The following is a 27,565-nucleotide window of genomic DNA, read 5'->3' as shown; positions in this document are numbered from 1 at the left end:
ATACTGCCTGTGTGCGCCCTCCACTTAACTCCCAGCGGGGGTAGGGGTGGCGGCATTAGTACCTCATTTCAGAGAAAGGGAAACTGAGGCCCGGGGAGGTTAGACATGAGGACAATGCTGGCTGTGCCCTGTGGGTGAGCCGCCTCTCTTCTCCACGCTTGGCTGGCTACCCCCACGGGTCCCGGCTTAGAGGAGACAGTCCGTGGCAAGCGACCGTCAGAGAGCACAGACAGCCGCTAGTGGGCTTCCTTAGTGATCCCTCAATTACTAATTAATTCCTTAATTACTCCTTATTCCTTATTGATACACAACTTTTCCGAGCTGAAGCAGACTGTTCCTCCCTCCAAGAGGTAAACTGTGAAATTTCTCCTGAAACCAAGAGAAAGCAAGCTGGAGAGGAAATGCCATTGTTCATTCACTCGACAAACAGGCGACGCCCCCACGCAGCGTCCCAAGTACCTGAGCTCCTGGGACCATGAAAGCTGGCTGGTACCTAACCCTGTGAGGGACCTGGTAGGACCCGGCCTCTCTCCAAGCCACCCCGATCCCAGTTCCATCGGTGGCCCACCTGCCCCCGACGGCACCTGCCAACCTGGGTGTGGGTAACAAGACACCTGTTTATTGCCCGCATTTCCCCCTCAGCTAACAAGGGGTCATGAGCCCAGAGGCTTCTTGAGGGGGTCCACGGAAGGCGCGCTCAGCGGTGTCCTCACACAGGAGGCCATCAGAGCTGGAGCAGCTAACGTGGGCTCCGTCATTTACACCCCACGCCACCCTCCAGCTGGAGAGCTCGCCGTGACTCCCTATCACCTTACCCACGTGCTGGCCAAACCAAGGCCATGTCTCTACCTGGCGCTGGGAAACCTCTCTGTTCTGGCCTCTGCCTGCTTATCTCAACGCGCCGGCCACATCGGTTGGCTCTCGGATGCACAACAGCCCGGACAATCCTCGCAGCAGACACTCCCTTACATTGTCCCACCGTCTGAAAAGGAAGCCTCCGCCCAAGATGCTTAAAACTGGGCATGCCTCCATGAAGCCACCGCACCAGGGAGCCCTTAAGTCTAGGAAATAATACCAAATAGCATTAGTTCATGTATACTGAGCACTAGGTACCAAGCGTTTTTTAAGTACTGAACGTGTAGGAACTCTTAATCCTATGACCACCTTATGACGTAGGACGGTCTTCATCCTCATCACACAGAAAAGAAAACTATTGCCCAGAGAGGTTAAGTAAGCTGCCTGTGGTCACACAGCTAGAAAACAGTGGTGCTGGATTTTGGCTGAAGGGCATGAGCTCTTACCTAGCTGACGAAAGGGATGGAGAGAATGTTGATCACTGTGTTACTTATAATAGCACGGAGCTGGGAGCAGCCAAAGGCATAATAAATGAGTAACGGCTAACTGAAGTATTAGATAAACCTAGGATAGAATGCAATGTATCTGTTTAAATGTCTGCATCCCTAACCCCTCACTATACCACCTTGGTCCCTCAAACCCACGGTGACTGAGCACATACCTTTTAAACCACTTCCAAATCCACCCAAGGGCCACAGCCTTCCTTAATGTCATGCCTAGTCACAGAGCCAGCCCAACCCAACAGGAGGCATTGTGTGAATTGAGAAGAAACACCCCTTCCCCAGGACACCCTGCTTCCTCCTGCCAGTGGCTGTCTTAGTAATATACAGATTGATGACATACTCGTTTGAATGGCAGTCCCTAGAGGAGACGCCCTTGTGCAGTGCACAGCCCTCACAACTGAACAACCTGCCTAGAGTAGTCTCTGTATCATCCTAAGGACAGTAAACAAACAAATATGAATATCACCTTAGAATGAACCTACTGAAATCACGTCCATTAGAGAAAAAAGTCAGGCTAGCATCCGTAACTATCAAATAAGTGCATAACTTGAAATTTATCCTACTTCCTGGGGTGCCTGGGTGGCTCAGTCAGTGAAGCATCTGCCTTCAGCTCAGGTCATAATCTCAGTGTCCTGGGATCGAGTCCCACATGGGGCTCCCCACTCAAGGGGAGTCTGCTTCTCCCTCTGCCCCTCCACCCACTTGTGCTTACTCTCTCTCTTTCAAATAAATAAATAAAATCTTAAGAAAAAAAAAAAGAAATTTATCCTGCTTTAGATGATTCTCTTTTTACTATGTCTTCATTGGCAGAAGCTATTAATACCCAGCATATGGAACAAAGAATATACACAGCCAATAAGCAAAAATATCAAACCTCTCATAGCAAAGGAGTGTATTGTAAAGAGAAGCATCAATTTGGCAAATGTTTTTTAATTTTAAAAAAAATTGGCAGGCGCCTCGGCGGCTCAGTGGGTTAAGCCTCTGCCTTCAGCTCAGGTCATGATCCTGGGGTCCTGGGATCAAGCCCTGCAGGGAGCCTGCTCCCCCCCCCCCCCCCCCCACCTACCGCCTGCCTCTCTGTCTACTTGGGATCTCTGTCAAATAAATAAAAATAAAATCTTAAAAAATAAATAAATAAATAACAATAAAAATAAAATGGTACTTCTGCGATGGGATGAAACCATTCCTGACATGGTGGTGAAGGAAGTTCAAATGCGTAGATTTCCGGAAGGGAACTAAAGCTCTCAAAATGACTACACAGAAATCCCACTTTAGGAACAAACCCTGAGTACACAGCGACTGGCGCTCACATATACAAGATTAGTTCGTTAATCCTAACGGTGTAGAAGCTTCACTGCAGCACTATTTGTCATAAAAATACAAGTAGCTCATGCTTACTGGCCCACAAGAAGCCCGGCACTGGATGACTCAACAGGTATTAACCTAGTTAGCCTTCCCGACAACACTGTGGGGCAAGAACCTTTGTTATTATCATTCTGTGTATAAGGAACTGAAGAAACAGAAGGGGAGACAACGTGCCTACCATCACAGAACAAGCCAGTGGCAAACTCAGCATCTGCACCCAGGAGATCCAGGGCCAGGACAAACTTACTCGCCATGTTGAATGGCCACCCCTTTGGATAATAGTAAAAAGTTGTAAAGTTTTGCCTATGTTAAAAAAATAGTTGAAAAAAAAAATATGGGAATTTGGGGTGGAGGTTCAACCTCATCATCCAATGGAACACACAGGACCAGTGAGGACACATGGTCTACCATCTAGCATGGTCGATTCCCCCACTGGGAACCGTAGCGACATCTCAAGCTGAGAAGACTAGAAAGCCCTGCCCAGCAGAACCGATCCCCTCAGGCGATGCTGTTTGCAAGAAAAGAAGACGGTGCTTTGATCTGGTGCTGGCAAAACGGAAGAGCTCAAAAAGCCCCCTGACCTGTGGTCTTCTCAGTAAACACGACTTTGGATTCGGCTGTGAAGTTCTGTCCGGTGAGGATCATCTGTTGGCCCCCGTAAACCAGGCAGCTGTCGATGTCCTGTCTCTCCACCATGGGCAGCTCGTGGGCGGATCGCTGGGCTGAGGGCCAGAGAAAGAGAAGTCACTAGGACGGCAGGAGAAGTCCGCTCAACAGAGGCTTTCTGCTTTCACAGCCACCAAACACGCTCTGCACCCCCCCGCCACTTTGTCACCTGTTGTCATGGCAAACATGGAACCATTGGCCCCAGCAACTGGCGGGCTCTGGAAGTGCCATGTTCCTGCGAAAGGGCCCTCAGTCACTTGGGCTAGCTTGCTTTGAACCACACGGGGTTTTTTGTGAATCAAGGGATAGATGCCTGTTCACCTTATAGGAAGGTAAGGTGAATGAGATTTGATCTTTATTTCATAAAAGGGAAAGTCAACTTTTCCATAAGAGAGTCCCTTTGCGGGAGCGTACTCTCTCCTCATGCACTTGAGGTCAACAAATGCTTGAATGGATCATACGTGCTAAATGCTAGGGCCCAGTTCCTGCAGGGTTTAGACATACTTGCTCGGGAATTCACTGGGAATCCTAAACTGGGTCTGTGAAACAGCATGACGTTGTCCCATCACCTCTCTGACCTCACTTTCTGGGACCCCCCCACCCCCACCCCACTGCCTCAGTTGTGTTCCAGCCAGTCTTCTAGAATGTTCTCAAAGTCTCTCAAACATACCCAGCATACTCCGATCTGCGAGCGCTTGCATTTCCTAGTCCCCCTCTCTGGAAAGTTCTTCCTGATTACCTGGGTGGCTCCGTTTCTCACTTCTTGTAGGTTTCTCCTCCGACATCCCCTTCTCTGAGATGTCTCCTTACCCCATACCCCTCTAACCTCCCGCCCTGAGGTTTAAAACAGCAGTCCCTGCTCTCTCTCTCTCTCTTTCCTTCTCTCCCCTTTATCTTGCATTATTAGTTCACCTGTCTTTCAAAATCTCTCTCTTCTAGAATGTAAGCCCAGGAGGGAGCTTTGGGTACTGCTGTAAGCTGGGGACCAGGAACGGTGCCTTGGACTTAGTAGGGGGTACTCAGGATAGACGGACTGATGGTAGGATTGATAGAAGGAGGCAGATACGGATACATCTCAATATATCTTTTTTTTTTTTAAGATTTTATTTTTTATTTGACAGACAGAGATCACAAGTAGGCAGAGAGGCAGGCAGAGAGAGGGGGAAGCAGGCTCCCCGCTGAGCAGAGAGCCTGATGTGGGGCTCGATCCTGGGATCATGACCTGAGCCAAAGGCAGAGGCTTTAACCCACTGAGCCACCCAGGCACCCCCTCAATATATCTTCATACATTCAAGCACATACCTATCAATCTCTCTGCATACACCTATATCCTCACCTGTGTCTATGATGAATGAAAGACAGAGAAACAGGACAGGCTTATGCTAAGCATGGGGCTATGATGATATACTTGAATGCTCCCAGCAACTTTTAGAGGAAGGAAGCATTAAAATTATTCACATTTGCCTAGGGCGAAAACTCCGGCTAAGCGAAGTCAGGTGACCCCTGAGCCAAGGGTGTGTGGTGGGACTTAGATCTGAATCCTTCTGGCTTGTCCAGCTCCAGAGCCCCACCCCTTGGTCACTCTATCTAGACCCTGATTTTTCTGGAGGGCTGGCTGCGGGAAAGAATGGAGACGCTCTCCAGCCACCCTTCCTAGGCAGGGGGACAGACATGTCCCTGTCAGCAAGAGCAACCCGTGGGCTCAGGCCTTGCCTTAGCAGCGTGGGCTGCAGAGGCCGGCCCTCCCCTTGTGAGTCAGCCCAAGCTCCTGGCATTCCTCCCAAGCCTGAGAACTGGGCCGAGGGCCAGGCCTTTCCGTGCCAGGGGCCCGAGGACCTCCCCATCCGGGAGCTGTGGCAGGCAGCAGCCGCGTGAGGCTGGAGGCTCAAAGCGAACCCTTCCCTGCCGGCCGGGCCGCACCTCCAGGTAGCTGAGCATCCCCCCCATCTCACCTGAAACTGTCTCCTTCAGGAGCAACCACGCCCTTGGCAACGTTTCAGGAGTCTGTTGTGGACCAGCCGGATGCTCCCGGCCACTTCACCTTGAAAGTGCAACCCAATGACTCATGGTGATCCCTGGCTGGTTTCACCGCCTGCCAGGCTCAGCCCAGGGACCAGCCAGCCAGTGCTGTTCCAAGGGGCTGCCAGTTAAGAGTACATATTAAAAAGGCCTCACTGCAGAAGCTGCTAATTTCTCCCACATGGGCCGGGTTATTAATCCCTTCTTTCAATAGAAGAGTTCTGTATGACTTCCTAATTGAGCTGCCACAAATGGAGATTTATTAGCAGTGAAAACAGCAGTTGCATTGCCTGGAAAAGCAGGTCCTGACTTTTAAGATCTGCCTTTGATGAGTCTGGGGGACCGCTGGGGGCTTCTGGCCCCAGGCATGGGTGGGGAGGCGGCAAGAGCCGTCCCTCCCATTCTGCAGGTGGAAAGCCTGAGTCATCACTACTGGGCAAGCCAGCCATGGGCTCGCGGCCAGCCAGGCCGGGGACCAGCTGTGGCCGTGACTCTCGGCGCTGGGTGGGAGAATGGCCCCGACAGCTGGTCTGTGAATCACTGTGCATTGCTGTGAACCCGGCGGGCTCCTTCCCGGAGCAGCTTCACGGTGTCCCCCTGCAAAGCCTCGCAGTTTCAAGCCACTACCTTTTTCTTCCTCGGCTGCATTTGCATTTCCCACCCCTTCTCCTCATCGGCAGGAAAACATTCTTTTTTTAAACAATAGTTTAAAGAGAGAGAACAAGGGTCCAGCCCAGCTAACTGTACTTTCTCCGTTCCCCAGTCCTGAACGTGAGGCGAGAGCTGGGAGCACCAGCACCCCGGGGGAGCTTATCAGAAAGACAGAGCCTCGGACGCCCCCCTCCCCAGACCCAGGAAACCCAAGCTGCGGTGCAACAAGGAAAGGGGAATCCACGTGGTTATTATCCACTAGCAAGTCTGAGAGGCGCTCCTGGCCCTGACGGCACATGAGAATGGGACCAGAAACTTACAGAACACTGACACCCAGGCCCTAACCCTAGAGCAGGGGCTCTCAGCCTGGGCGCTCCTGATGCGGGTGCCGTCGGTGTGAAGATAAGCAGCAGCCCTGGTCTCCCCCACACTGGCTGCCAGCCGCACCCCTCCCCTGTGGACAACCAGCACTGTCCCTAGTCATAAAACTGGATGGCCCTGGGGAGGAGGGGGCCAAAATTGTCCCTGGTTGAGAACACTGCTCTACACATTCTGACTTCAATGCTCCGAGGGGACCCCAGCAGAGATTTTTTTTTTTTCGTTTTTTTAAATGACCTCTAAGAATTCCAGTGGGTCCCACCAGGTATGATCTACCAGAGACCATCAATGGTAGGATAACGCAGGACCTGGGAGCCAGAGGAGAGTCCCTGGTTCACTGCTGCTTGGGCTCTGGGGTCAGAAAGACACGATTTCTAAGTCTTGTGTCGGCCACCTCCCTGCTGTGTGACCCTAAGCAAGTCACTTCACCTCTCTGGATCACAGATGCCTCCTCGGGAAAATGCTGTCCGCTCCTGCCCTCGTAGGTCTGGTACCAACATCTTGGGAGAACATACTGCGTGTAAACGCGGGCTCAGGCAGTACAGAGTTGGCGAAATAGCAGATACCGATCACCCAGACATCCACCGACGCCCGGACGGACGGACCCGTAGAGAAACACGATTCAGCCGCGAGAAGGAACGAAGCATGCTACGGGCCACACCGTGGAGGAACCTTGAACACGTGATGCTAAACGCAAGGCCAGACACCAAGAGACAGCTCTTCTGGCACCCACGGATACAAACCGCTCGGACCGGGGCGAATCCACCGAGACGGAACACAGACAGGTGGTCGCCAAGGGCCAGGGAGTACAGGGCTCCTTTCTTGGGGGGTGGGGGCGGACAAGCTCTGGAACTAGAGGGTGGCGGTGGCACACCACGAGTGTCCTCTGTGCCATGGGTTTATACCCGTTCAAGCGGGTCAAGCGGCGCAGTCTGTTATGTGTATTTTATCACAATAAGAATAGTGTCTTATGTAAGACAAAAGCACTGAGGCAGCACCGGGCCCACGGCAACCGTTCGAGAAATGACTCTTTCTCACTGTCAACTTTCAAAAAGCCACGCTTTCTTGCTTAGCCCTTTCCAAAACATTTTCTCATTTGTTCTCTTTTTTAACCCTTCAGGGACAGCCCTACTGGAGCACAGACCAAGACACTTAATGTCTCTTAGGCCAGAGAGGAACAGACACCCAGCTCTGGCACCCTCAAGGGGCAGCCCCGCACAGGTCACACCCTGGTCCTAGCTCGGGAGGTCCCGTGTGGGGGTCCTCTAAGCTTGGTTCCCCCTCTGGGCATCGCGACTGTTCACAGACCCACCTCACGGGCTGTTCCAAGACTCCCATAAGAGAACCCACAGGAAAGGTATGTGGCTCAGTCAATTCCAGCCAGCAAGGCTATCGATACGAGACCCTGTAGTAGGGTCTCCAGCAGTTTCCATGCGCCAGGCGCAGGCTAAGCGTGGCTGCCTCAGACGCTGCATTTCACCCAGCCTGCGCCCCCCACGTCCACCTGCCGATGCACGCTACTGAGCGGGTCACTGTTGCTCTTGGTGGATCCCGACCCAGAAACTGGATTGCTCAACCTCGACTGGCGGAGTTGCTCAAGAGAAGGCTCCCGGGTCCCCTGCCGCGGGGTCACCTGGTTGGAGGAGGCGCCTGATAATCATACAGGTGCTCAAACCACACCCTCCATCCCCGCCACCCAGACCGCCTAGAATTTGCAATGGTAACAACCCTTCCAGGCGACTTGTTACACACATCTGTTTGAGCGCCAACTCTGACACTTACAGAGGCCACCTGAGGACGAGGGGACCTCCTCCAGGGGATCCCCCAGCATCCTCAGAGAGCCCGGAGGTAAAGCAAACAAATCCAATTAGCCTCTGAAAGAGGAACTGAAGAGAGGCAAACAGCAACCAAAATTACCCTCCTGGGGTCCACTTCCTCCTCTCTCTCTCTGATGCAACCTCTCACACCGATGGCTGCTAATTGGACCATCCAAGACCTGCGAGAGGGCTCACAGGAAGCCCAGGTGTGCACACCAACCCCCATCAGTCCCCACTGACTCTCAATGGGCCTCTCAACCACTAGAAATTCCGGACCATCCAAACCATCCGCCTTGCACTGTTCTACCCAAACAAGAGCCGCCATGTCAAAGCCATCCTGAGGGCTGGGCTCTCCCTGTGGGTGAAGTCGAGAACGTTCTGCTCCAGCGCAAGCTTCTAGGTGACCCCACCAAGAAACCCCCAGGCTTCCCTCCTGCCCCCAGATCCCGGCAGGTCATAAAGTGGTTCGGGGCTCCTGGATTTTATGGGCTCTGAATCAACAGGGCACTGCTGGTTTTAACCAGTTCGGTGTTAGCTTTTCTGCAAAGGTGGCTGGTGGGGAGCAGAGCAGGCAGCGGCTGGGGGAGATTCGCACCAGCTCAGGGTGGTGGGGGTCTTGCCTGCGTCAGCCTGGAAACGGGACGTTACTGCTCGCCTGTCTACAATTCACCCGTCATCAGGGTACGTGGCCAAGAATTACGATCTACCCGAAAAACCTCAAGAGACAGGCAGGAGAGGCTGGTCCGGGCAATCTGATTCTGCAGAGTGGCTGGATTCGGCTAATAATAGCAAGTAATTACAGCTGACAAAGAGTGCCTTGGATTCTAAGCACTTTACACGCATGTATTTGTTGATACCATAAAACACACATGAGGAGGCAATTTAGTGTTGTGGATAAAATGATGCTGCCACGTCAGTTCTGGAGCTCAAAGCCCAGCTTGGTGGCTTCCGAGCTTTGGGACCTGGGGCAAGTCATTTCTCTCTGTCTCCGTTTTCTCATCTATAAAATGAAAATAATCATAGTACCAAACCCATAGGGCTATTTGCAAATTAAATGTATCAGTGCGTGGGAAGCGTGTAGCATTTTGACAGGCTCACTGAACCTTAGTTACATTTATTTTTACTGCTGAGCTTCAAGGGACCACTAAGCAAGAATCATTCCCATTTTGTAGCTGGGAGCACTGGGTCTCCCAGGGGAGAAGGGGTATGCCTGAGAGCTCACAGCTAAATAAGGCAGACAGACAGACCATGGGATTCTACTACCCGGAGGGGCCCCTTTTCAGTAAAGGCTTTCCCGCTGGGAAAGCCACCAGCCAGCCTAGGCAAGAGGGGACAGCGGGGGGGGGGGGGGGGCAACAGTCTCATTCCGGCCCAAGCACTGGCCACCCCTGGCCGCAGTGCACCAGCTGCTGTCCACCCTTCTTGTCTCTACAGCAGACTGCCGTCCTTGGCTGTGAGCCCAGCCCAGCTCAGAATACAGTGCTGACGCAGGACCCACCTGAGACTGGCCCCTTAGGTCCCTCAGCCCCTGCCGTGACGATTCCGGGGTCTTCCCTGGGAAGTGGGAGGCGGGACAGCAAATCTCCCTGAGTGTGGGGTTCAACTCTGCGAGAGACCTGTCGGCACTCACCCCGTGGGAGTGAGGTGTAGAGTGCACAGACACGTGGGGCCCGTGGCACACACGACCATCTTCTCACTCCGGACCTCGGGCGGCCTCAGCTTTCCCATATGGAATACAGAGCAGTAACGTAGTTCCCTGCAGGGCTGGTGGGTTTCATCTCCCCGAACTCACAAAGCAGGAGGGCCATGGTGGACGCTATGACCTCTCCTTGCTCAGAAAATCACGCTCCCATTCCAAAGTGCTAAGAGGCGGCCCCATCAGATGATTCCCTCCCTGAGGGCCACATGACCCTCCATCTGAATGCCGGATGAGCTTTCTGATCGCTGCGGGCCTCAGCCAGCCTGCACAGACAGAAGGACACAGGTGTCACCCCCGGCTCGGCCCCTCTCCTTGCCAGGCACAGCTGCAGCAAATCAAAAAATGCTTCCACACTTCCGCCCACGAGAAAAGCAGCTCCGAGAGGACAGCATTTCACGCCTCCAACGCTCACTGGCACTGGTCAAGGTTTCTGAATGAATGGATGGAGCAAGTCTTTCGGGTGAGCCTAGCGAGGCCATGAGGAGGCTGGAAACAAGTTAATACACGTGAGAGCCGTGGGCACGTGGCAGACTTTGAATCAGGGCAGTTTTGCCTTCCCTGCCCTTGCGTGACTAGCTCTGTGAGGGGCCATAACCTTCCATCAGATAACCATAGGGATCAGCAGGGTAGCCTCCCAATCTTGGCCCCCTCCCCACTAAACCTGGCCACCTGACACTACTCGCCACCCGGCCCACGCACTCCACAGGCCAGAAAACCACCCAGGTCCCTTCTCAGCAGCAGGGGGTGCTGCTTGGTGCCCACTCCCCAAACCCGTGTTTGTTAAACTCCCACACCTGTCTGCTGCTGCCTCGGCTGTGGTCCCTTGGCAGCGACAGAGTGGTAGGCAGAGGTGTATGCAAAGCTGCTGTGCAAAGCCACGGGAAGGGTGGCCAACCAGCAAGTGTGGGGCATACCACGGGAGAGGCACTCGGTTATCCTGCTGGGGTTTCAGCTGGCACCTACTATAGGACACACACACACACGCATTTAACCCCCAAGAAATAGGTATGGCTACCATCCCCATTTTACAGATGAGAAAACTGAGGCAAGGAGTGTTAAGGAACTTCCTGTGACTACCTAGCCACTAAGGAGCAGAGGCAGGCTTCAAACCCAGGCCCAGACCTCATCACTGCCCGAAACTGCTTCCCCCCATCCTATACGTTTCTGGTGTTTCTGAAATGTGGCTTCTTGGTCCTTGCTTAGAAGTCTCCCTGGGCAGCAGGGGCTGAAAAAGGCCTGGCCTAGCCACCCTCTGTCCAATGCTCAAATTCCCTCCCAGATTTACGGCTATAGCAGCTCGGGAGATAATCTACTGCCGTGGGTAGCTGGGCACCCACAGGCCTCTGAAGGTTGCTGAGCTGGTCTCCTGGGTATGTGAGAGGATGCCAGTTTTGGGGTTCTGGCCTAAATTAATCTGTCACCCATGCTGTCATTCCATGTCCAGCACGATGTGAATGTCATCTCTGGTTTGGCTCCCCTACTAGTTGTGTGACCATAGGCAATTTATTCAGCTTCTCTGTGTTTCTGTTTTCCCAGCTGTGAAATGGGATACTGAGTACTGAGTTCCCCGTGTTTTTGATGATTCAGCAGCAACATGGAAAGTGCTAGACTCACAGCAGGTGTCTGGTAATTGTTCCTCTTCCTTTACCTCTTCCCTGCCAGGTCCCTGTTGTCGCTTTTTAAGTATTTATGAACATCTATGTGTACCAAACAAGTGTGAAAATACAGATCCCATCATGTTAGTCCCCTACTTGGACCTCAAGGCTTCCCACTTCACTTGGAATAAAATCTGAGACCCCAGCTTCATCTCCAGAGCGCTCCTGACCTCTAGTCACTCCATACAGCCTCCCCAGCTGCCCTTCTGTTCCCTGAAGACCTGGAACTTACCCTGCCCCAGGGCCCTTGCACTTACTGTATTCTTCAGCTGGGCCATGCTCCCCCACCACTCAGGCCCAGCTTAATGTGTCACCTCTTCCAAGAGGGTCTCCCCTGATCGGGCATACCCAAGTGTGCTGGTCCCCACCCCTAAGTTACCAACACATCGTCCTTGTTATTTCCATCACCACACTTAGCTGTTTGAAATGATGGTTTTCATTACTTGTTTATTGTTGGATTCCCTGCTAGAGTGTGTCTTCCACAAGGGCCAAGACTTTCTTTCGATCACTGTTTTATCCCTAGTGCCTAAAACAGTGTATCATGCACTCCAAACATATTTCTAAGTGGTAAAATCCACATTAAGAAGCCCATATGAATTAGGTGGGTCCTCTCGGCTTCTGGCAGAAGCAGGTGGACACGTTAAGCATCTTTGCTTTCTGAAGCAAATGAGGGAATATGCCAGGCTGGTCCCACTGATTCTAAGGACACTCACGAGGCAATCCTGCGCGATCACCCATCTCCCAAGCCAGACCTAGGGGAGTGAGGGGGAGCAGCGAAGGCCTACTGAAGAGGGAAGGAACACAGTTGGGTGTTCCAAGCTCTTGCTTGCAGAAAAGGGCATATAAAACAAGCAGACTTCCAGACGGTGAATGATGGACCCCGACCCTACCTCACACCATACAAAAAATTAGCCTGAGATGGAGTGTATCCCTAGACCTAAAAGCCATAATCAAAAAGCTTCTAGAAGAAAACACAAGAGAGTATCTTTGTTCCCTTCAGACAGGTAGAGGGATTTGTTGGGGGCTGCAAAGAGCACTAACCCCAAAGGAAAAGAAAATGGTAAATCAGGACTTCATCAAAATTTATCAATGCCCGTGAGAAGACACAAATAAAAAAATAAATAGGCAAACCACGGACTGGGGAAAATATTCATAGTACATACTTCTGACAAAAGACTCCTATCCAAAACAATTGCTATCCAAACAATTGGTGCATATTAACAACAAAAGTCTGAGATTTTTGCCAATAAAAAATGGGCAAAAGCTTTGAATGGACACTTCACCAAAGAAGACACGGAAACAGCCCAGAGGCACACCACCGGCACTCAGCACCCTGAGTCATTAAGGAAATGCAAACTGTGCCCAAGGGGGTAGACTTCAGGCTCCCCGGAATTATAAAATGATTTAGGAAACACTTAAATTGGAACACATCCTTTCCCCATGAAGGGGTAATTCCATTTCTAGACATCCACCTGGGAGAAGTTGGAAGCACTCGTCCACAAAAGACCCAGAACAAGAAGGTTCATGGCAGCCTTCTCCACAGCACCCGAACCTGCCAACAAGCCCAGCATCTATCAATGGAAAATAATCGTTAGAGTCGCACAACTGAATAGTGCTCGGCGAGAAAAAGGATACACTATCGAGTCATGCCATAAGCGCAACGGATCTCAAAATCACGGTGCCGAGCAGAAGCGGCCAGCCCCAGGAGCCCACGCTGCAGAATTCCATCAAGTAAGTACCAGAACCGGCAAAGCCAATCTACGGTGACGGGAATCAGAAGAGAGGTGGCCTGGGTGTGTGGGAGTGGGGAGGAGGCCCTGGCAGGCGGGGAACGAGGGCCCTTCCAGGAGGCAAGGAAATGTCCTGTGTCCCGTTTTGAGTCGTGGTCACACAGGTGCTGGGAATTGTCAAAAATCATTCAGCTGAAGACGTGCGGTTGTGTAACTGATTGTATCTTCACTAGACCTCAGGGACACCCAGTTACATCATGAAAAGGGAGAGACTGGAAAGAGCTTGTGAGAAAATCCACCTGCCGCTCCCCATCATACACCCGCCCCCCAGGTCCTGCGAAAAGAGCAGAGTGAATGTCCATTCTGCACCGGGAGTGGGCAGGACTTGGTGGAAAACCGGTTTTGGTGTTTTCTGAAACTCTATGAACAGAGACAGGCCCCTCTGCAGGGCAGGAAGTGAACTCACGGGCAGGTTCTCAAGGGAGAAGACCTCTGCACCCGGGGACAGTCCCCCCCTCCCCATCGATCTCCCCATGGCCTTTCTCTCCCGCCGGGCAGCCTGGAGATGCTTGTTTTCACTATTTTTTTTTTTTTTTAAACAACCATTCTAGAGATAGTTGCTCTGTGGCAGGCCCCGGCTGGCACCCTCTGGTTTCTGTCCTTACGGGAGAGAGACTGACAAGTGAATTGGGTTGTCAGCACACAGCGGAGGCCCCGGTACCCTGTGGGGTCAGGACAAGAGACTTCCTTGAGGGGCCATTGAACGGCAGTCTCGGGCGAGGAAGGGGCCCAGGGACTGGAGGGTGGGAGGAATGGGGGGGGCGAGGTGGGGAGGGCTCCAAGCTTCGCAGCACAGCAGAATCACCAGGCGACCTCGGAAATGTGTCCACGCACAGACCCCACCCCTGACCGACGGACTCGCTGTCTCTGGGGTGGGACTCGGGCCTCATCCTGTCTTTGAAGAACTCCCCGGGTGATTCCAACGGGCAGCCAAGTTTGAGAACCTGTGTTCTGGATGGAGGGGGACAGCAAGGGCAAAAGCCAAGAGAGAGACGTCCCAGAAAGATGCCCGGCGGATTTGGGGACCGGGGAGCAGAGACGTATGTGAAGTCAAGAAATGCAGAGGAGGAGGCGTCCTGGGCTGACCGGAGCGCCCGCCGGCTAGAACTCCGCAGCCAGCCAGAAGCTCACACCTGACTAGATATGGAAATATGGTCTTTGAAGGTGCAAGCAAGCTCAGGATAGAGAGCAGATCAGGCAGGATCAGCGTGGGCCCCCACCCCAATAACCGTGTCCTTGAATGAGACCGAGGAGAGGGTCTCATGAGAAGGCGGCAGAGACTGGAGTGATGCCCCCACGAGCCGAGGCGTGCAGGACCACTGGCCAGCACCTGCAGCCAGTGGAAGAGGGGTCTGGAATATCCCCCCGTAGAGCCTCCAGAAGGAACCACCTGGCTGAGCCCTGGATTCTGGGCTCTGGCCTCTTGAACCATGAGACAACATGTTTGTCATTCTGAGGCTCCCCGTCGGGGGCACCCAATCCGTGCTCACCCTGGGAAAGTCCTACAAGATGGACCCAGGGGTGCAACCACCCCGATAAAGTCACACTGGTGCTGAGAACACAGAGGAGCCTCGAGGAAAGGAGAGCTGTCCCATGGCAAGGCTCTGGAGGAGGAAAGGCACCGCAGCTGCGTGTGGGTGTGTAGTTGGGGAAGACAGGGGTGTGCCCTCCTGCCCTCGGCTGTGTTCCCTATTCCCGGAGGAGCGGGAGTCGTGGCTGTCGGTTGTCATCTGCAGTGGGAAGGGAGTGGTGGCACCACCCGGAGCCGGCAGGACGGGGGAAGCTGCAAGGTCAGCTCGGCTGACAGTCAAGGGAGGGAACTGGAAGCACCTCCTTGGCCATATGGAAGGCTCTGGCGGGAAGGGGGCAGTAGCGTGGAGTGCCCGTCTCTGCAAAGGGGAGCTCTGACCTCTTGCGAGCTGACCTGTGAAGGAATGTGAGCAGTGGACGGTTCTAGCAAATTAGTCCACTTTCCAAAGAGTGGCCTCCAGTAATCTGCTCAAGTTGTTTGATTTTTTTTTTTTTTCACTAGAATCTGAGAACATACCCTTGACCTCCAAGATGGTATAGAAGCAGCACGTCCAAAGTGTAAGTAAGCGAGCCTTGCAAATAAGTACCAGTCCACTGAGTGCTTTTCCTGCCAACTCACCCTCCCCACGGGGTCCATCCTAAGTCAACCAGTCAACAAACACTTACTGGACACATACTGTGTCCGCATAGGCCACAGACTAAGTGTCAATAAATAGTTACTGAATATCTCTGTAGGAACCCTAGAGTAAGGCCATTCGTCAATAAGTATGTACAGAACCATCAGGTAGTGGTCTAGGCAAATAGGACAAAGAAGGGAATAAAAATGACAGAGGATTCTGGGTAAGAGAGAGAGAGAGAGAGAGAGAGACCAACTGGTGGTTCAGTGTGGTATTGCAAGGAACCATGGCGTTCTAGAAACCTCAAGAAGTTATTTCGCAGAAGTGGAAAGTTGGAGACTCCGGCTCTGCTGCCTACTGAGTAAAAATGAGTGAATCACTTTACCAAGAAAGTCTGTTTCCTTATCTGTCAAAAGGAGGTGGTTGAATCAGACAAATACAGAAAAAAGCCTACGTCTGAGGTTCAAACAAGTTTGTAACACCCCAGAGATCTTGCTGGAGGCGCTCATGGTTCACCATGTGATCCTTAAAGGGGTGATCCTTAAAGTCTCAGATCAATAGGAGATACCCTGACACAGACACAGAGAGAAACAGGGTTCTCTGGCATGTGCCTCTCCTGAGGCCACCTGCTCCCCACCTTGCTACAAACCACAGCCCCATCCTGTAGTGTCAGTCATTGCCAGAAAGAGGAGAGCTTATCTTCTCAAAATCCCCCAAATTACTGAGGAAGAGCCCGAGTTTCCTTCCCAAAAACATCTCGAGATGTTCAAAACCAACATCGGAGCAGGGCAGCCTCCGTGGCTAGCACTCAGGGGACAGGGGTGGGGTCTGCTGGGTAGGGGAGGGGAATTCCAATGTTTCTGAGATGATGTTTTTCAACACTTGTTTTCCTTTGTTGTCTGCTGTTGGGTCTTTCTCTTCTAACATCAGAGGATAGACTCACCACCACGTTCAGCCTGATCCACACACATCGTGACTCGTAAGGCTGGAAGAAATCATAGGGCCCCTTCATCTTTTTCCAAAGACCAACCAAGACCAAGTTCTGGCTTCTCTCCCAATGAGAGCCCAGGCTCTTTCCTCATTGGCTTTCAATCCTGAGGGTCAGGCTTCCTCAACCTTCTCTGCATAAAGATATTCATGCATTTGCTTTACTCATTAATGTCTGATTAAGATTATCTCTGATTAATCAAAGCCACATGAAGATTTCCTCTGATCCACACAGTATTTTGAACTTGCTGCTGTGTTTTTTTGTTTTGTTTTTAATCAGGAGAGTTTTGGTTTGTCTTAGAAAGTCAGAGGATTTGGCCACCCCCAGCCTACAGGCCCACATGGAAATACTGGCTGGGGTGACAAAAAGGCAGTCTCTTTAGGTGGGGAACATGTCCTCCTGCTCCCTGGTCTCCACCACTCCCTACTGCCTCCCACCAAGCCACTCTACTCCTCCATGGGACCTCCCTGGCCTCCATAGACAACAGATTTTTGCGACACAGAATTATGGTAAAATGTCCAGTAGAAAGGAAAAAGAACCCTGAAACGCAATTGAATACAGAACATGACTGTAACAACATAAAAAATGCTCTCAGAAGAAACTAAAAAATATATAAACAGTTTCGATTTCTGCAACAATGTTTACTTTTTTCTCCTTCATGCTCTGACAAACGATTTGTGAACTCTCAAAGCCAGGGTAGAGAATAAGCTTTGCCATGTCAAAAAGCAAAAAACCAACTACAAACCCTGCCTCAAGTACCCGGGAATGAGCTCAAAGAAGCTGCTTCTTTCAAAGCCTCATGAGAACCGCGCCGGCTCCTGCTCGGGGCCCGTGCACATGGCAGGTCTCGGCCACCGCATACTGGATCATTCTAAGATTCCTCTGGATCTTTGTCTGGGCATCTTTCCCTGTCCACATCCCAGCCCTGCCGGCACAAATTAGCCAATCTCTCAGCTCCTGCCACCTCCCCCCTACAAAATGGGCTTCATGGCACCAGCTATCACCAAAGACCACTATGAAGATTCTACAAGCTTTTGAGTGCTGAGCACTCAGCACTGAGACCAGCAGAATCACCGCTCCAGAGGCGAGAGCCACTGGGATACTCTTCTAGTAGAAAGGAGAGGTGAACAGGTGCCTGGGTGGCTCAGTGGGTTAAAGCCTCTGCCTGCGGCTCAGCTCATGATCCCAGGGTCTTGGAATTGAGCCCCGCATCGGGCTCTCCGCTCAGCAGGGAGCCTGCTGCCTCCTCTCTCTCTGCCTCCCTCTCTGCCTATTTGTGATCTCTGTCAAATAAATAAATAAAATTCTAAAAAAAAAAAAAAAAGAAAAAAGAAAGGAGAGGCAAGGAAAAGAAAAAGAATACAGAGCATACAGTAAACCCACTCCAACAGCATCTACCCTCTTTAAGACCAAAACATTTACGCATTTCAAATGTTCTGAACAAAGCGGTAGTCTACTCATTAGCTGTATTATTTTTTAATTTCCTGTGAGACCACGAAACCTTCCACCAGTAAATAGAAGCAGAGAGAAACTGCTACATGGGCTCTGTCTCTGGGCCCTTGGGTCCTCTCGGAGCCCCGATGAACCCTGCGAGTCCAGCGTCTTCTCGCTGGGCACCTTGCTACGGTCCAAAGGTCACATACGTACACGTTGCAGAGGCCGACCCTGCCCGAAGCCCAACTTACAGCACTCGATGGGGTTAGACGCCGTCTGCAGGGAGACGATCCTGCCGCTGGACTCTGGAATGTGCACGCGGAACACCAGGCGCACCCGGGTGTTCTTCCTGCCGATGTCCGTCTCGCCTTTGCGCAGCTCGATGTCGGCGTTCCGAAGCTTCAGGATCCCGGCGCAATCAATGCTGCGGGGAGGTGGAAAACCCTGGTTAGAACTGAGCATCTCAGGGAAAACGGAAAGATCGCCCACAAGACCACCTTTCTCAGGTAACCGAAATCACTCCACCGCCAGCTACGGCGGTGGGGGGAGGCGGGGAGGATCGCAATCCCCGGGAAACGCTCCCGCCAGGACCTGATGCCCAGCCGGAGGTCAGACGCGTGCAGTCAGGAGAGACACCCCCAGGGGAAATTACTTCTCCAGGGAGGTTTTCTCTTCATGCCAACTTTTCTACTCCCAAAGGTATCTAAAAAGCTCAAATATGCAATGGGAAAAATTGATTATAGACGGCTCAGTAGGTAAGAGGGATGTATCACAGTAACTATCTGTAATTTGATAAATGTACTGTGGTCACCGAAGAACGCATTCTTGTTCTGAGGGAATGCACACTCACGCATCTAAAAGTTAAAAAAAAAAAAAAAAGTCACTCTGTCTGCAGCTAAGTCTCAAACAGCTCAGGAAAGGGCAAAGAGTGAAGGGAGCAGAGTCCGACCCTGTGTGACGCATGTGTGGGGCCTGTTCACCATCGGCAGACCTGAGTGAACAGCAGTCGGGAGTTCTTTGTAAGATTCTTGTGGCTTGGAAGTTTGAGATTATTTTCTAACATGGAGTTTGCTTTAATGCCAATCCATGGGTGCAACATCTCCCCAACTTTAGCTATAGGCCTATTGCTTGGTGACTTTTGACCTTTCTGCATCCTTATTTAATCATTTTCTTTATGCCAAATAAATGTTGAAAGGTACATAAATTAAGCCTCATCCCAAGTAACATAATCCACAGATGCGCTGGTATTCTTCCTCCTGACACCCATGACAAGGACTTAGGTAGAGAACTCTGAAAATAGAAACTTTCTCAACAAATCTTGAAGGGTCCATCAGAGAGTGGGAACCACCATCCATGGTTCCTTCTGCCAACCTCAGAGTCTCCTGTCCCAACTCCCTACCGCTCGCTTCCCCATAAAGACCCACCACCCTTGGGCCCCAGCCCTTACGTTGCCCTCATGTTGTTTTTTGGCTCGAGAGGGATCTCCAGGACTTTGGTGTTGCCCACGATCTTCTCGTAGCTGGTGGTAGTGACGGTTTTGCCTGTGATTCGGTGCACCTGGTAGAAGGCGTGGGGCTTAAGGATCCGCTCATCAGCTGTCCCAATGAAGATCTGAAGTCCCAGGGGCTTGTTTTCCATGTAGCCATGGAGCTGTGGGCGAGAACACAAAATCAAATTATTATAACACCTTTAGAACACAAGGCACTGGTGGGCGTCGTCCCACAAAAATCTGAGAAGATCCCAGGCGGCACAAAGAGCACAGGATTGCTGTACCATCTGGAGGAATAGAGAACTGGAAGGGACCTTGACGTCCGACCAGAAGGGCTGCTTCAGTAAAATACAGACATGCTCTCTAAAACGGAATATTAAACAACCATGAGAAAGAATGTAGGAGATCAGAATTGCATTTACAAGGAAACAGCCAGAAACTGCCAGTGTTCAGTGTTGTCGGGAGGGGTATGAGGAGAGGGTCACATGGTGGTGAGGACAGAAAATAATCGGGAAAGAGAAACCAGGGCTCTGGACAGTGGTTGCCTGGGAAGATCAGAAGGAACTTACACTTTTTATATGAATAGATTCCAACTAACACATTATATTTTTTAATTTAAAAAAAAAAGAAAGAAAGAAACAGCTAGGCAAAAGTACCATCATCTGAGGCCAAAGAAGATTAAAGATTGGAGAAAAATGTGTGCAACATAGAACAGGCAAAGGATTAGTACCTAGAATATATAAAGAATGCCTATAAAATTCCCGGCCATCCTATTTAAAATTGAGTCTTCCCCCCAGTGGGTAGGACTACCTCCTTCCTTCTTCTCTAGCTCCTTTTCCTTCTTTTTATTCCATCTAATATTATTATATATTTCCTCAATTCCTTTTGGTTACATCTTTCTTTCTTTCTTCTTCTTCTTTTTTTTTTTTTTTTTTTTTTTTGCGAAAGAGAGTGTGGGTGTGTGTGTGTGTGTACAGATATGTGTGAGAGGGAGAGGAGGGGCATAAGGAGGGGAAGAGAGAGGGAATCTTAAGCAGGTTCCATGCCCAGCATGGAGCCCAACATGGGGCTCGATCTCACAACCCCGAGATCACGACCTGAGCCAAAATCAAGAGTTGGGCACTTAACCAACTGAAATACCCAGGTGCCCCAGGTCTTTCTCCTACAATTAGACCATCACCTCTTTGAGGGCAGGCATGTCTATTTATTTTACTTGTCACAACATCCCTAGCCTAGAATACAGCTTGGTGCATTGTGGGCATGCTGGTACACGTTTGCTGAATGCATTAACAAAATTATCCAACAGAAAAATACACAAGAGACATCAACAGGCAGTCACAGAAAAACAAATGGCCACTGGTATGGAAAAGATGTTCAATCTGACTTATAAACAGTAAAATGCAAATTACATAAAGATAGGAAACCATTTTTCACCTGTTCGATTGCCATGCATGTTGGTATTTGATAAAATCACACGTTTTAGTGACTTCGGGCACAGAGGCATGCTCACACAGTTCACAAGAACATACCCTGGTATAACTGTTTTGTTCATTTTTTTTTTTTTAAGATTTTATTTATTTGTTTGACAGAGAGAGAGAGAGAGCACACAAGTAGTCAGAGCAGCAGGCAGAGGGAGAGAGAGAAGCAGGCTCTCAGTCTAGCCTGGAGCCTGATATGGGGCTCGATCCCAGGACCCTGGGATTATCCAGGCACCCCTGTTCATATTTTTTTAAAGATTTTATTTTTGAGTGATATATACCCAGCATGGGGCTGGAACTCTCAATCCCGAGATCAAGAGCTGCGTGCTCTACCAACCAAGTCAGCCAGGCGCCCCTTAAAGAGAATTGTATAGCAGCTATTAAAATTAAAAAATACATATTCCCTCTGACCTGGTAATTCCATTCCTCACTATGTGCCCTAAAAGAAATACTGTCCATTCAGGAAACATGCACAAAAATATTCATTAAAACAAATAGAATAATAAGCAATTACAGCAATAGGCTTCTGAGTGATATGAAATGTCCAGGCTATGAAACACTACATCAATTCAAAAACAAACAAACAAACAAAAAGTAGAGATCAATGAACTGACCCAGAAAGATCTAAGACTCACTACTGAAAGAGAAGACAACTTGCAGGAAAACATGTATTGCATGATACGACTCATTTTTTTTAATGCTGGATGTTCGGGATCTCTCCATGGATAGATATAAATACAACAGAAAAGATGGAGAAGGGCGCACTCCACAGGGACCACAGCACGGTCACGTCTAGGGTTGGAGGAGGAGATCAGGGTTAAGAAGGTGCTCACACGAGACTCCTCCCACTTGACTCACAATGAATGACGGATCCATGCCTAGACACTTGCGAGATGTAACACTGGTTTAATATCTATGAGAACAAAAGAAAGAGAGGACCAGGCTGAGACTCTGAAGACGGGGTCCTGTCTCGCCACTCCCCGGCTGAGAAACACTGTTCCTTCCCCCGCAAATTGCAAGGGGCTATGACAGGGGACAGTTCCCTAAATTCTACCCTTCTCTGCAAGTCTCCAGAACTAGGATCTCCAGCCAACTGCCGGAAAGCAAAGGCCCTCCGGCCATGGAGGATGACGCAGGGTCTGGAAACTCTGTGGGCCGCCACCATCAGTACAAAAACTAAAGAAAAGGGAAAATCGAGTTTCTCAGACACACTGGCCACATTTCAAGTGCTCAGAAGCGACAGTGGGCAAGTGGCCACTGTCACAGATAGCACAGACACAGAACACCTCCAACATCAAATTCCATTAGATAGCCCGGGTCTGGAGAGATGCTGGTCTCTCGGCCCTTCCTGTGCGGAGACAGGCAGGGAGGGAAGCTGAGCAAGGCGACACCTTTTTTTTAAAAACCTGCCGGGCTGACACCCACAGCATTTACATGTCTGGGACACACCCAAGAGATGCCCTGTGGCAAAGATGGAAATCCCAGTCAGAGCCGCTTATCTTTCTCCCCCAGGCAAAGTGAGGAACCAGGCCAGGTTCTCTTGCAAAAATCCAGGGGGGAAGGTCAGAGTCACGATACTGTTTTTGCCGGGTTGCTTTGCATGGGGACCCAAGATAATCAGAAGTCCGTCCCTCCCGTCCTGGAAGTCTGGCAGGTAGTAAACAGAGTTATCACACAGTGAAGAGAAAAGTAGGCCAGAGAGATAGTGAGCAGGGATGGTCTCGGGTTCCCTCCTCTGCCCCAGGACCAAGAGCAGAAATTGCAGCTGGGTGTGCTCACGGTCAACAGCCAGGAGACACCTGAAGACAAAGCTTGTCGCATCCCCGACAGCTCGACCTGAATCCAGTCATTTCTGCGTCTTCCCCTGCGGGCACACGCACCCCAGCATCAGTGCCCCCTCGCTGGCCTCTTGCTGGCCTTCCACGAAAAAGCTCCCAATAACGTTTGTTTTTTTTTTTTTTTTAAAGTGCAAATGAGACTCAGACATGCCCCTGCTTACAACTCTCCCGAGACTTCCTGTGGCCTCAGACTTGGCCCCCGTGTCCTGAGGCTTCCGCCAGCCCAGCAGCTCACCTCTCCCTCCAACCCCCATTAGGTCCCTGCCAAGACCAAGCGGTCTTCTGTTCCCTGAGCCCACAGAGCTCTCTCCAACCGCAGGGCATTTGCACAGCCCCCCTCTCTGCCTAGAACGCTCTCCCCCTAGTACATTTTGTTTTCAGATACCTTCAGGTCTTTCCCAACCACACCCAGAGCTGGAGCCAGCTTTTTCGGCCTTGCAAGAGCCACTTGTTGAAGGTTTTAGAAATTTTAAGAGCCAGTTGGTGCCACTTTGGTAACCGGAAGTCAGCCACGGTGGGGATATTTATACCACAGAAATTGGCAAATGCTACACACTGGGGCTCTCCCCCACCCCAGAGAATCAGACAATGCACATTCTCAAGCACACCCCAGGCACGGTGACTTCATTATCATCTGAAATGTTCTTGCTTCTTAGTTGTTTGCTTAGCACCTCTCCCTCCCACCTGAACTTGAGGTCCAGGAACCTTGGTAGCAGGAACCTTGTTGACTTTGTTCCTCGTGACCAATCAACGTATTGCGTTCACCGTCACAGGCAACAACAACGCCCCAGCAAAGCACATGCTTCCCACAGGTCCAGCACCACGCCCCGGCTCCCTGCAGGACGGGCCCACCGAGGCTTGCAAAGGGCAGGGGACCCGTCCAGCTAACTTGACTAGGAGAGGGCCCAGTTAGCAATGTGCAGCCAGGCTCTCAAGCCACCCTGCTCCCCCTAACGGACACATGCTCTGTGACCTGGGGGGTCCACAGCTGCTCTGGGCTCGAAGACTAAGGTCAGAAAGGCTGATCAGGTCCTCCGAGGAGACACAGGTCAGTGTTCCATTGTGAGATCCAGCACGTTTGTCCTGCGCCACGAGCGGTGGGGTGGGGGGTGGGGGTAGTAGGTGGGGGCAGGATGGACGGAAAGACAGGCACCGGAAATCAACACAAGTCATAGTGCTGAGAGAGAGACCCACTCCTTGAAGAAGGACCCCTCTGCATTCCAAAGCAGCCCCCCAGGTAAGCCAAACTGGCCACTGCCCTGTGAGCGGACTGAGCCCACCTCCCCAGGGGGGCGTCCCCTCTGCATGGCAGAGAGAGGGGAGTGGGATGGTGGAGAGAAGAAAGGGTTTCACTCTCGGTCAGACAGCTGGATTTCAGCCCTGGCTCTGCCGCTTAGAAGCTGTGACTCTGGAGCGGGGACTCCACCCTCCTGGGTTTCAAATGCTCCCGTGAAACGGGGGTGTCACCTCCCACTCCCCGGGGTTCTTTCAAAGGCTTTAATAAGACGCCTTTTGTGGGGCCCCAAAGGAGAGCTCCCAGTAAGTGCCGGTGAGCAGAGGCTTTTCCTTGTCATCTGAGGATGACGTGAATCAGAACACGAAGGTGATACTACAGAACTGAATGGAAAGGTGCAGAACGAATGTGAAAGACTAGCAAAGTGAAAAACGACCCGAAACAGGCTTGTGGGAGGTAAACCCGGCACTAATTGCAGTCTTCTCTGTGGGCTGGCTGACAGCCACTCCGTCATGGAGGGCTGGAAGGAGGCGGGGCCCAGCGAAGAAACCTCACCATTTTGCAAGAAAAGCAAAGAACACTTCCCCTCCACCCTCCCCGCCCCGGGAAGGTCGTAGAAGGGGCCCAGAGCCCTGACTGCGTGGCCTGCTCGCTCTGGAGAGCCTCGCCAGGCAGCTGGAGATTTGGTAAGGAGAGCATGGACCCATTTCCTTGATTCTCCAAAAGCCGAGTGATTTGGGCCTAATGAAAAGAAATTCGGGTCCCACGATGGCCTCATCGGCCGCTGAGGTCCCCTGTGCCCTGTCATCCCCGTTTTAGGGAGACTTTGGTCATGAGGACTTCTTCTAGGATCCTCCAAAGGTAACATCTCACCAGGGGCCTGGGGAAGCAGAGTCACCTTCCCACCTCGGCAGACACCTGCTGCAAACCTAGAGAAGTTCAAGGTCAGCTGGTCTCCCAGGCACGAGAGGGTCCGCTTCGGGCAGCCGAGGTGAGAGCAAAAGTTCTGCTTCTTGTCACTGGCCAGGCGGCTGACCGGGTTCCAGGAAGAAGGGGGGTTTCTAGGAGGCTTGATACCCAAGTGGGCAGTGGCAGGCTGATTTAATCTGTGCGGCAGGACAGCAGGGTTTCTCCTTTTTTGGAGGAGAAAGCTGAGGCTCAGGAGGACCCCCCAGCTTCAAAGCCCCCCAGCATGGAACCCCAAGGACGTGGCCTTTTTGGCTGCCTCGTGTCACCCCTGCCTTGGAAAAAGGCCACCTCTCCTGGCATCTAGAGGAGACATCTTAAGACAGGCAAGAGCATCCTGCCAGCTTGGCTAACAGAACCCAGAGGTGAACATGGTCTTCACGCCCTAGAGACCCAGGGTTTCACGGGGACGGCTGAGCACCAGAAGCCCCATCCCCAGACTCAGGCTCCGCCCACTCGCCGTCTAACCCGTCTAACCTGGCTGCTGTGCATATAAAAGGATCATCGACCTTTGTTGGTATTAACTGTGTAACAAGACAAAGGAAAAGTAAGCAAAGGTTCATTCACTGTAGAACAAATAGACGGCGCCCCGAAAAAGTATAAAATTATAAAGAAAATACTCTCTCAAAATAAGCAAGCATTTTAGTGTACTCCTTCCAGACTTTCCTTCTAAGCACACACGTATTTGGGATTCTAGGTTACACAGTGTTTCCACTTAACAATACAGTGCGGCCATTGCCCCTTGTCACTGAACCTTGTTTCATGACACAATCTCTGATGACAGGGACAGCATCCGGGGCTCAGACTAGTGAGGCCAGTACAGTGCCTGAGCACCTGACACAGGATTTAAGTAGGCGCTGGTTGTCGGGGTCATCGAAATGCGAGGCAGGCACGGGGAGTGAGTGCTGCCTTACCCTCTGCCCCACCCCTGCCTCTCTGGCCTCCTGCTGGCTCCCTGGCATTCCCATCCTCTGCCTGGGTCCAGATTTAACCCCTACAGTTGTTCAAACCTCCCCCCATCATAAACACCGCAAGGAGAACTCATAAATGACATTTCCTTAAAAATGATTTTTCTATCAACTCTGCTCAGAGCTTTTTAAATACTCTCAGATGGACGAGACTGCCACCGAGTCCAAAATGTGCGACTGATTTTCACTGTGGCGACCAGCCAAAGAAACTGTTTTGAATTTTATTAAAATCAAACTTGAACAATGTTAAGTAGCATTTTTTTGTTGTTGTTGAATTTGGAATATTAGGAAATTGGTATTGTCCTCAAAGACTTCACTCAGAAAGAAAGAAAAGCCCGTAAGGGTGTTTTCTTGTGATTCCCAATGGCCACGTCGCGTGTGAGGGGAAGATTTCTACAAATATGCACAGATCCCAAATTCTGCCTTTATTTCTGGATGCAAAACCTGCAGAACATACCTGCCAGCCCGGCCCCCCAACACACAGACACAGACACACACACACACATGCACAGACTCATACAGACACATTCGCAAACACACACAGACTCACACACAGAGACACATGCACAAACACACACAAGCATACAGACACACATACAGATACACACACAGACTCCCACACACATGCACACACACAGACTCATACAGACACATGCACAAACGCACATAAGCATACAGACACACGTACACACACACACACAGACATGCACACACACAGACACAGGCACAAACACACACAAGCATACAGACACACATACAGATACACACACAGACTCACACACATGCACACACACAGACACATGCACACACAGACTCATAGAGACACATGCACAAACGCACATAAGCATACAGACACACGTACACACACACACCTACACACACAGACACAGACATGCACACACACAGACTCACATACACAGAGACACAGGCACAAACACACACAAGCATACAGACACATGTATACACAGACACACATACAGATACACACACAGACTCACACAGATACATACAGACACACACACTCACACACAGACACACACACCAGGGAAACTAGAGCATGATTTACTCTCATCTCGGGCATCCCAATAAGCATTATGTAACCATCTGGGGAGCACATACTAATAATTTCACTAGAAATCCTGATTCTCGAGACCTCCTCTGCCTCACCTGCATACTGACTCCATCTCCAAGTCCTGTCAATTCCATTTCCTAACGCCCACTCAGCCCCGCACCCTCCGTCCCCCCAATGCCTCCCCACTCATCCAAAGCACCACCCTCCCCTCCAGCCCCCCCTCCCCACTCCCCACCCTGCAGCCGGGATGACCTTTGATGACCTTTGAAACGGGTCAGCCATCCCTCCCTGCCAGTCCCTCTGGCTGCAGTGCCAAGCATGGTCTGGCCCCGCCCCAGGGTGTACCCCTGCCCCCCCCACCCCTTATGAGGTCTTCCCTGCCTCTGAGGATCAGCAAAAATCTCCCCCCATCCCCCACCTATGCCCTCATTAACTCCTGGTCACACTACAGAGCGGGGCTCAAATCTTACTTTCCACTGAAGACTTTCCTTGCTCCCCCGGTGGGGGCAGGGCCCCTCAGTTACACTCTTCTTTGTTGCCTTTACCACCATTA

At 51.3% G+C, this 27,565-nt stretch overlaps 1 protein-coding gene and 1 long non-coding RNA gene across 8 annotated transcripts in view; one reads left to right on the top strand and one right to left on the bottom strand.

Moving 5' to 3' along the window:
• Positions 1-27,565, bottom strand: part of NFATC2 (nuclear factor of activated T cells 2) — a 156,315-nt gene that overhangs the window by 58,093 nt on the left and 70,657 nt on the right. For all 7 annotated transcript variants that reach the window (XM_032350339.1, XM_032350341.1, XM_032350336.1 and 4 more), the window contains exons 4-6: positions 19,415-19,617; positions 18,219-18,391; positions 3,305-3,445 (exon numbers count right to left, since the gene is read on the bottom strand). In XM_032350339.1, the coding sequence (XP_032206230.1) occupies positions 3,305-3,445; positions 18,219-18,391; positions 19,415-19,617 (517 nt within the window). The remainder of the gene's footprint in view (positions 1-3,304; positions 3,446-18,218; positions 18,392-19,414; positions 19,618-27,565) is intronic.
• Positions 3,609-16,731, top strand: LOC116594809. Its single transcript, XR_004287426.1, has 4 exons — positions 3,609-3,721; positions 11,490-11,579; positions 15,431-15,486; positions 16,476-16,731. It is a non-coding gene; the product is annotated as an uncharacterized LOC116594809 (long non-coding RNA).

Source organism: Mustela erminea, chromosome 7 (assembly GCF_009829155.1).
Source record: "Mustela erminea isolate mMusErm1 chromosome 7, mMusErm1.Pri, whole genome shotgun sequence".
Lineage (NCBI taxonomy): Eukaryota > Metazoa > Chordata > Mammalia > Carnivora > Mustelidae > Mustela > Mustela erminea.
Note: the sequence above shows the minus strand (reverse complement) of the source record. Positions and strands in the feature narration are given on the sequence as shown.